General features: G+C 53.2%; 1 protein-coding gene across 1 annotated transcript in view; it reads left to right on the forward strand.

Moving 5' to 3' along the window:
* Positions 1–10,103, forward strand: part of Otog (otogelin) — a 70,017-nt gene that overhangs the window by 15,682 nt on the left and 44,232 nt on the right. The window contains exons 16-23 of the mRNA XM_005366751.2: positions 1,700–1,832; positions 2,788–2,965; positions 4,410–4,534; positions 5,443–5,655; positions 6,777–6,969; positions 8,220–8,294; positions 8,485–8,528; positions 9,773–9,926. Coding sequence (XP_005366808.1) covers positions 1,700–1,832; positions 2,788–2,965; positions 4,410–4,534; positions 5,443–5,655; positions 6,777–6,969; positions 8,220–8,294; positions 8,485–8,528; positions 9,773–9,926 — 1,115 coding nt within the window. The remainder of the gene's footprint in view (positions 1–1,699; positions 1,833–2,787; positions 2,966–4,409; positions 4,535–5,442; positions 5,656–6,776; positions 6,970–8,219; positions 8,295–8,484; positions 8,529–9,772; positions 9,927–10,103) is intronic.

Consider the following 10,103-nt stretch of genomic DNA (forward strand, 5'->3'; position numbering starts at 1 on the left):
GTAGACCAGGCTGGTCTCGAACTCACAGAGATCCGCCTGCCTCTGCCTCCCGAGTGCTGGGATTAAAGGCGTGCGCCACCACCGCCCGGCCTAATCCTTTTTTTATTGAGCTCTACATTTTTCTCTGCTCCTTTCCCTGCCTCTCCCCTACCCTTCAACCCTCCCACTAGGTCCCCATGCCCCCAATTAACTCAGGAGATCTTGTCTTTTTCTACTTCCCATGTAGAATGTTCTTACAGCTACTCCAAGTACACACAGAGGTGCTGAACATTGCTATCCTAATGTTTCAATTTGATGGGCTGTCTTAGAGGCTTGGGGGATTTTATGACTAACTCTTTACCTGCCTTCAAGTTTGGAATATTATCACAGTCATTACACCCACCTCATTATGCACTGGGGTGTTTACAGTCTTCGAGGGGTTTTAAAAGTCAGCTTTGTATTTTAGAATGGCTTTGGAATATTACAGCATTCTTGTAAAGATACGACTGATCCCACACACCCTTTTCCCTTGTTAACATCTTGTTACCTAAAGCATATTTGGTACTTTCTTTCTTTTTTTTTTTTTCTGTGATGGAACACCATGGCCAATAGCAGCTTATGAAAGAATTATTTCGGCTCATAGTTCCAGAGGGAGAGTCCATAATGGTGGGGGGAGCATGACAGCCGGCAGCAGCGTGTGAGTCACGCCGCGTGGGTCACGTGTGGAACGTGCCAAGCAGCAGAGTGTAGGTTGCCCGCCAGGGAACGCTGAGCAGCTGCGTGCAGCCTCTGAGTGCCCGGCTGGAGCTGTGGGCGGGGACAGTCAGCGCCCAACGCAGGACCACGTGACTGGCGAACTGGGAGCGCCCCGGGAGTCCGGAAAAGCGTGGACTGGTCCCACGACGGGGGCGCCAGAGGAAGTTGAACACATAAAAGGGAGTGGGAGGGGGAAAGCGAGCCAAATAATCTCAAATTGACTCTGAAGTGGTGTGTTCTAAGGTCTTTTTTTATTAAGGGGGAACAGGAAAGGTGTCCAACCTCAAGGCGTGGAGCGCTGGAAGGAGGGAGAGCTGGGCAGGCGGTGACTTTCTCTGGGTACCCAAAAGTCACTCACTCCCCAGGCTGGTCCAGCCTCCCAAATGCCATTGGCTGAAAAAGCTTCCCCATCAGAGGCATATGACAGGCCTTTAAATTTTTTCATTTTGAGACAGGGCTTGCACAGTGACTTAGGCTAGCCTCGGACTGTATCGCTGGCAAGGCTTGAACTTGTTACCCTCCTGTGTTAGCCTCCTGAGTAGACTTGTCTTCCCGCTTTGCCTTCCAGTGGGGTACAGGATATGACACATAGCAAAACTCCACGTAAGACCTGCAAAAGGATGAAATTAGAGCTCTCGGTTGCAGTCGTGTGAGGGAGCCATGGTTTCCAAGGCTGAACTGTCCGGGAGCTGCCCCTGCTCAGTGTGGACAGCTGAGAGTCAACCACCTTCTTCATTATGCTCCTTCTCCACTTCTGCCGCCGACCTTGTCCGTTCTGGGCCTGATGCTTTCCCAGATGAGATTACTTTGTTTGGCAATTTTGACCCCCTTTGGGGCTCTACTTCTCACTCGGAGGAGCCTGCTCCTCAAGTTGAGCTGGGTCTCTGTCATGGAGGGTTCTGTTTGGGCCACCAGGACAGACAGAACCAACTGACATTGCCCGTTGGTGTTTCTTTTCCTTTAGAACCAGGATGGAGCCTGTGTCCAGTCAGTGTCAGTGATCCTGCACCAGGACCCCCGGAGACAGGTGACCCTGACCCAGTCAGGAGATGTCCTTCTGTTTGACCAGTACAAGATCACCCCGCCCTACTCAGATGGTATGGCTCAAGATGGTCCTGAGGGAGCTTGGGAGCTGGGAGGTGGTAGATCAGGCCCCTTCCCCAGCTCCTCTACCCAAGGGAACTGTTACGAGAACAACCCCTCACAGGGATCAGGTTAGGGGACGTTAGATTCAGGAAAGCAGACTCCTAAAATGTGCCTTTGCCCCCCACTCCAACATGCCAGTGGTCTAGCAGTGTCATGGTTCCTCCTGACATTAGCTCATGCGTGGGGCTGATTCCCATATCTACATCCTGTACTTAGTCTCCCTCCTGATTCTTTAATCCAACAATGAGTTGCAGGAAGCCCATAGGAAACATGTTTAACAGAAAAGACAAAACTACCAAGAAGTAAGATCCAGAACCAGAAGGAATTGGGAAGGGAGAGAAGAAACAGAGAGGTGAAGAGAGAAGAGCCACTCTTGAGCATCGGGAAAAGCAGGGCTGAGTCAGGGATTAAAAAAACAACAACAACAAAACACAGGAATGCAGGCCATCAAAGCTGTGAAGTCTAGGTGCATATGGAGTGGAAACTGGAGGCAGGGAGCTCAGGAATTCAAGGTCATCCTCGTGTCTGTGGTAAGTTCAAAGTAGCCTAGGTTACGTGAGACACTGAGTCGAAAAGCAAAAGATGTGTTGCTGTTGACTCTAATCCATCATGATTGTGGTATGGGCTTCCTGAAGACTGCCTTGCAAAAATGAGTCATTACAGGATTCTTCTTGTGTTAGAGCAAGAAATTGCAGGCCCCAGGGAGACCAGGTTGTTATTGGGACCCATTCTGTGACATTTCTCAGTAGTTTCTCCCAGGGTTTGGCAAGTCAGTCCCGAAGCACGGGGTTTCTGCAGGATGAAGCCAGGGTTGGGTGTGGAGGTGGGAGTCGGCCGACAGGTGACAGAGAGGGCTGGGCTGTACTAAAAAGACTACTGACATCCCGTTTCCCACTTTTCTGGCAGATGCTTTTGAGATTCGGAGGCTGTCCTCCGTGTTCCTGAGGGTGAGGACCAACGTGGGCGTCCGGGTCCTCTATGACCGGGAAGGGTTGCGGCTCTACCTGCAAGTGGACCGGCGATGGGTGGAGGACACTGTGGGCCTCTGTGGCACCTTCAATGGCAACACGCAGGACGACTTCCTGTATGTGTCCCTGCCCCAGAACAGGAAGGACAGGGAAACCCGTGGCCCTTTAGGGTCAGGTACCCTGAGGCACTGCCTGGCACACACACTTATTTATTCCTCCACATTTAAATTGAAGTATAATTCTTTAAAATGGTGGTCATAGTCTTCTCTATGTAGAAAAATCACTTGGGGAGTTTGCTTAAATACTGACTCCTGGGTCCCACTCTTTAAGAATCTCATGTAAGATACTTAGGGCATGAGACCCTCCCTTTCCACAAGTAGGTCCGACAGCTGTAGCCTCTGAAGTGGGTGGGCTGTGCCCTGAGGAGTGCTGGTTTTGCTTAGTCTCACACTTTGCTGGTTTCACCAGTTGTGAACATCTTCAGGTGAAGATAAGCCCCACAAGCCAGGTATCCCTGCCTTTGGTCCCAGCAGGCCAGTGTACCCTCTTCCTCTATGGTGTCTGAGTGCTTTTGAGTTTGTACAATGAAAGCCTCCCAGGATTGAGAAGAAGGCCATTTCCCTTGAGCTGATGACTGAGAGACTTTCCTGGGCGTGGTCATAGTTTAAGAGTTTGGGAGGAGACAGCAGTCAGGCCTTTCAAAGGAGGAAAGGATTTGGAGGCTGGAGAATCGGACCAGTTCTTCAAGATACATGCAATGGCAGATACAGAAAGAAACATGAGAGGCATTCTGTAGCCGGAAGAGGGGTTCGTCTTCACAGTGTGTCAGCTTCCCTGGTCAGTAGGGCTGGTGACTGGGCAGCTGGCCAGAGCGATGGAGGCAGACACTGGCTTAGTGTGTGGGCTGCTCCACGCCCTCCCGGTGTGTGTGAGTCCTGCCTTGTGTCGTTAGATAACTCACAAGCTGGAGCAGTAATGCAGGCAAGGTGGCTGTCAGGCAGAACCTTGCCCTCACACAGACTACAGGTTCTTTCGCTGTAACACTCACTGGGTTTTAGTGATTGTCACCCCTGGCTGTATTGTGGAAGGATGCTTTGTCTCAGCTTTCCCTCCCCCTGTCCCATACATGACCCGACTCATTTGCTACTTACCTCCCATGGGGGCCATGGAGAAAGTCAGAGATGGTTGAGGTCTGGTGTTCCCATTGCACTTTCTTACGTGAAGAGCTGGGGGGAGGTGCTGAAAGTCTAAGGCCATTGTGAGCCTTTTGAGTCTTGTTAAGTATGATTACCTATGTGCATGTCTGATTATGGCTATATGGAGTACCTTGACCATTGGTGTATCAGCCATGCCCTTGCATGCTGTGCGTGTGTGCAGATACATGCATGTTTCTGTGTGTTGATGAGTGCTCACCTGAGAGCCACTCAGAGTACATGCTCACCCCTACCCTGTGCCCCTGTGTTTAGATGTAAGCAAGTGGCTGCTTGTGTGGGTAGATATTTAGCGTATCCCTACACCCCAGTTGACCAGTGCACAACTGTAGCTTTGCCATTGCCACAGGTCTCCAGTGGGTGTGCCTGAGAGCACCCCACAACTGTTCGGCAATTCCTGGAAAACCCTGTCTGCCTGCTCCCCACTGGTCCCTGGCTCCCTGCTGGACCCCTGTGATGTGCATCTGCAGGCTGGTGAGGAGTGGGTGGTGGGAGGCTTGGGGAGGGGAGCAGAAGCGAAATGGTTTGCCAGAGGTGAGGTGGCAACTTGATGGGCAGATTCATAGCGGTGGCAGAGGGGAGCCACAGGAGGAGACAGGAGGGAGGGGACAGCAAGGCAGATGGGAAGCTTCCTGCTCTATCACCGGCACCTCAGTACTGACACACACCTCAAGACAAAGGCCACTTTGTTTCTTCTTCAGAAGTGTCCCCCAGGCCCCCGTCCATACCCAGCCTCCCGCTTTGTCTTGTGCCCACACTGCCCTGTAGTCTGCTCCAGCTGTCTGCTGTCTGCTCCAGCTGGCTTCCATGCTGTTCTGACACCCAGGTCTGCCCTCCTCCCAGGCCTCTGTACTCATGTGGCTTCGCCTGCCCCGCCACACTCTTACCCTTGTTACCTTCTTATCGAGGCCTTCCTGGCCACTTGAACTAAAATAACAGTCGTCCTGTCCGCCCTCCTCATGCTGCCTAGCCTTCCCTAGTTTTCTTGTGCCTCGGGTTTATGCTCTACTGACTAGTGAAGTTGTTTACTGACTGTCTCTTCCAACCAGTCTGGCTACCTGAGGGTCTGGAATTTGGTCAGCGATGTTCACTTCTCTGTTTCCTTTACCAGATAGATCCCTGCCTGGCATGAGGTTGAATATCTGTTCGTGGAGTAGGCATAGAAGCACACTTGTACACGCATACATGTGTGCACACACATAAATGAACATGTGTATGCACATGTGCGCGCGCACACACACACACACACACACACACATACACACACACACACACACACACACACACACACACACACGTCCCTATACCCTGGGGGAGGGAGGTCGAGTCTTGGGGCAGTAGGCAGCCAGGACCTGCTCAGTGACCGGATCTTCGCATCCCAGCCTCCTACGCACTACAGTCCTGCAGTGTGCTCACAGGGGAGCTCTTTGCGCCCTGCTCTGCGTATCTGAGCCCGATACCCTACTTCGAGCAGTGCCGCAGAGATGCCTGCCGCTGTGGGCAGCCCTGCCTGTGTGCCACGCTGGCCCACTATGCCCACCTGTGTCAGCGCCATGGCCTCCTGATTGACTTCCGTGCCCATCTGCCAGCCTGTGGTGAGTACCCCACCCCCTACATCCACAGAAGTCTAGGTTCCAGACACAGGTGTCCCTTACCCCCCTATCAGCACTAACAGAATATCCTGTCTCCTCCTTCAGCCTGACTTCCTTCCATAGTCCACTTCTCTTGCTGCCACCACGGTCTCTAGACTTGAACTCAGAACACCTTGCTCAGTGTTTCTTCTCCAGTCCATGCCCAGTCCATGTCCAAGCCCTGTCAGTCTGGCTGAGTCCAAGTTAACCCACTTCTCACCTCCTCTTCTGCCATCGCCGTAGGCAGAGCCACCTTCTCACTGCAGAAGAATGGGTTCTCTGAACTGGCTCTAAGGCTGGCTTGAGGTCCCATTAGTGTGTGACCACTGTTCTCTGGGTCTTAATCCTTATTGCCCTGAGCCCCATAGAGCCCTGTGAGCTTTTGCAAAAATAGAGAGAAAAATGAATCATGCCAGGATCCAGGGGCTCTGAGTTCTACTCCAGCCCGGCGGGCAGCATGTTGTGCAGCCCTGCACAAAGCTCCTCCACTCTGAATCAGTGTCCCCAGAGGTGCTTGGACAGGGCCAGAGGTTCCCGACGCTGATTGTGCATAGAGGCACAAGGATCTTTTAAAAAATGCTCACACCTTGTCCACATCCGTGTCAGTGAGAACATCACTTTGGTGAGGGTTCCAGACATCTGCAGCGTTGAGAAACTCATGTTGAACGGCTTTGATGAGCAGCCTAGGGTGGGAATAGCTGATCTTGGCAGTTCAGTTCCAGTGGATTTTTGGCCTTGGTGCTGTGGGAGGTTCCCGGGGAGTGGGATGGTGGCCCCATGAGGAGATGGCAGTGAAGGGTGTAAGCCTGTGCGTGTTCACATACCTGTGAGGAGTGTGTGTGTGTGTGTGTGTGTGTGTGTGTGTGTGTGTGTGTGTATGATGTCGGCTTTTCCAGGCTGAGCGTAATAGATGGTGTTTGACATTTTGGTACAATGAGAGGCATCTTTGACCCTGAACTGCTGTGTGACCAGGGTGGGGGCAAATATCTTACCCTCTGATTCTCAGTTTTTCTTGTCAAGATGCTAAATCTACCCCATACAGTTGTGGGAAGAAGAAAGATCAAACATAGCCTCTCTCCCACCAGCACTGTCCTGTGAGGCCACTAAGGAGTACACCCCGTGTGTGGCTCCATGTGCACAAACTTGCCAGGACCTGGCCAGCCCTGATGTCTGTGGAGCTAACAGTGGTGGGAACTTCAGCAGGAATGAGTGTGTGGAGGGTTGCACTTGCCCACCAGACACGTATCTGGACATACAAGCTGACCTCTGTGTCCCCAGGTGAGTGGCTAGCCTGGTGCCTGGGTGCACTGGGGAGTGAGACTGGGGTCTGCTCTGGACAGCTGGGCCGAGCTTCTCCTGCCCCTATTTCCCATCACCCTCTCCTGGGCCCTGTTGGCAGAGGTGAATCGCTGTTCTCAGGCTTCTCTCTCCTTCCTGTAAACCAGATTAAACCAGAGCACAGCACCTCGCTCTACTCAGCTCCCCTCTTCCATGAACATCTGTGTGCTCTTACCATGTTCTGGAAATTTCTAGGCTCTGAGAATCCAGTAGTGAACAGGATCTAGCTCCCCAAGTCCACAATGCAAGCTGGAAAGACAGACCCCCCAAAAACAGGCACTTAGGGGTTGGGGTGGTTAAAAGAGCAGTAAAGCCACACGGAGGGAGGGCCAGGAGTCCTGGGTTGTCACACACAGGTGAGGTAGAGGTGGGGAGGTTCTTGGTGGAAACAGCATCGTAAGCCCCCCCCCCCCCCCCGCCCAACCCGGTACAGGAAGGCAGGAGGAAGCCTGAGGTGAGAAGCAGCCTGTAGCCTTGCTGGAGGAAGCCAATGCAGTGGGGCTGGAGGCAAAGGAGGAAGAGTGGTTGATGGTGATTCCGCAGGCTCCCAGGATGACTGACAAGGCTCCTAGAGTCTCGGCCTCAGTTTCTCTGTCTGTGGAGTGGTCTGTTAATTGCTTGGAGGTTTTCTAGTAATGAGGGAAAGGAGTCACCCCCTTTTGGTGGCACAGAGGGCTCACTCAGACTTATCACACTGCAGAATGCTCCTTAGGTCTCAGCTGAGTGCCCACTAACCCTTAATAAAAAGCCTCTGTAAACTACATGAGAAAGACAAGGAGCAATTGGAGAGTATTGAGAAAGAATATTCTGGGGTCCCTTCCATGGGTACCCCCAAACCCTGGCATGTCTGCTCTAAGACCAGCAGGGCTATGACACCACCCAGAACAATGACTGGGGCTGGGAGGTGGAGCTCTGAGCAGATCACCTCTCTGATCTTGGCTCTGAGTTAGATTATCTCCGGAAGGGACAGTGATTACATAAGCTCATATGGCCCCCAACCTGGCACTGAGTCCTGCCTTTGACCTCAGCACTAGGGGGGCTCCTGGTCCTCTGGAAGTGTTTCTCATGCCAGGAACTGCAGTCACCTCTCTCCACATCCTCATGCCTGTCGCTGCCTGATGGTGGGCTCCTGCCCTGGCTGGCTCCATCCCTGCTCCTGAGCCTGCTCTATTCTCTCCTGATTTCTGTAGGAACCAATGTTCCTGCCACTTTCAAGGAGTGGACTATCCCCCTGGGGACAGCGATATCCCTTCCTTAGGGCACTGGTGAGCTTCCTGGGTATCGGTTGCATGAGAAGTGGCACCCACCCTCTCACTCTGCGTGGGGTGGTGGTGGGGACCAGGGATAGTAAGTAGGGATGTCTGTCTGAAGCCCACAGGGCCAAGGGCAATAACATGTGCTAGGTGGGCCCTGAATGACTGGCAGGCCTGATATCATCCCCCCAACTTTCTGCAGCCACTGCAGAGATGGAGTCATGAGCTGTGACAGCCAAGTCCCAGGTAAGCAGGGATGAAAGGGGGAGCTTTGGGTGGGTGGGGACTCCAGTTGGTGGGAGGTGGCTGTGGAGAAGAGAGTGAAGAGCTGGGGTACTGTCTGGAAAAGGCAGGATACTCTAGCTTGGGTGTTGGTGTTTCTGCACTCTTGGCAAAGGTCCCACCCAGCTTAGAGAGTATCACCCTGAAGCTCCATCCCGGCCTCAAATTTCCGGAGAGCATGTGGGGTCTGAGTCGCTGCTTGTCTTTGCTGGTTCTGGTCTGAGCTGCTGAGTATCTTCTGAGACTGGTTCTGCCCAGACCACTGGGCACGGGGTCCAGGACTGCCTGGACTTTGAACCTCTCCACAGTGCAGAGACAGGACAGGGGTGGAGCAGGGGTGGAACAGTGGCGGGCAGCTGGGGTGCCTGGAGGTGGGCAAAGCATGAAGGTTGGAGCGTTCTCAGCAGAGGAGCCATTGAGGGCAGGACATCCGAGGGGAGCAACAGTGAACATTTGGCTGGTGGTTAAGAGCAGGCCCTTGCAGCTGTGCAGCCCTGGGTGGCATGCCTCACCTCTCTGAACCTCATCTCCTCTTTCACAGATAATCCGGAATTCTCCATCCTACTCTCACTTCCTGGACCTTCCTGGGAGTGTCTTTACTTTGGTCCCTTCTGGCTTGGGACTTCTGCCTCTTAGAGATCTGGCTCTTGCTTTCTCTGCTCTGCTCCATCCTGGCCTTAAAACTTAGCTGCCTTTTATTGGGTTTCCTAAAACAACCACTCGCACAAAGTGTGACTGTGCATGGCAGACTCTGCTGACAATGAGGATGAGGGGTTATGTTGGAGAAGCAAGAAGGAGGGAGTTGGCTCTCTTCAAAGTCCTCTGGCCACCCTTGTAGACTGCTTGGCTTCCATCTTTGGGTCCTTCTTCTGGTCCTTCTGGGGTCCTTCCTTTCAGTTCCCACTGCCTTAAGACAGCAGAATGGTTTTCATAAAATATCGCGTGAGAAGGCAGGTGGGGACACCTGCACAGCACTTGTAATGGACGAGTGTGCAGGGAGCGCGTGGCAGCCACCAGGACAGAGGTCCTGTTTAATAATGGGTTCTGCAGAGGGTGGCTGTCCCGCACTGGGGCAGCACCTAAATACCTGGTCCCTGTGATGTGGGAACCCACATTGTGCCCAGAAGCTGCCAACTCCTACAGTCACCCACACGGCACCACCCCCAGCCCAGGCCAAGGGTCTGCAGCGTCTACCGCTTTCCTTCTAGCGGCTGTCTGTCCAGCAGGCCAGGTCTTCGTGAACTGCACCAACCTGCACCCAGACCCTGAGCTCAGCAGGGAGAGGACCTGTGAACAGCAGCTGTTGAACCTGAGCATGGCAGCACATGGGCCCTGCCTGTCGGGCTGTGCCTGTCCCCAGGGGTATGGATCTAAATCACTGCAAACTCTGTACAGTGACAGATCAAGAACTTTAGGGTGGGGAGGACAAGGAAGACCTCACGTAGCCTGGGAAGGAGAGGCAGTGTTTCTGTGGTGTCTGTGAGGAGCCCAGGATGGAGGCAGTGTGGCTGTGGTGTCTGTGAGGAGCCCAGGATGGAG

The sequence above is a fragment of the Microtus ochrogaster genome, unplaced genomic scaffold, assembly GCF_000317375.1.
Source record: "Microtus ochrogaster isolate Prairie Vole_2 unplaced genomic scaffold, MicOch1.0 UNK14, whole genome shotgun sequence".
Taxonomy (NCBI): Eukaryota; Metazoa; Chordata; class Mammalia; order Rodentia; family Cricetidae; genus Microtus; species Microtus ochrogaster.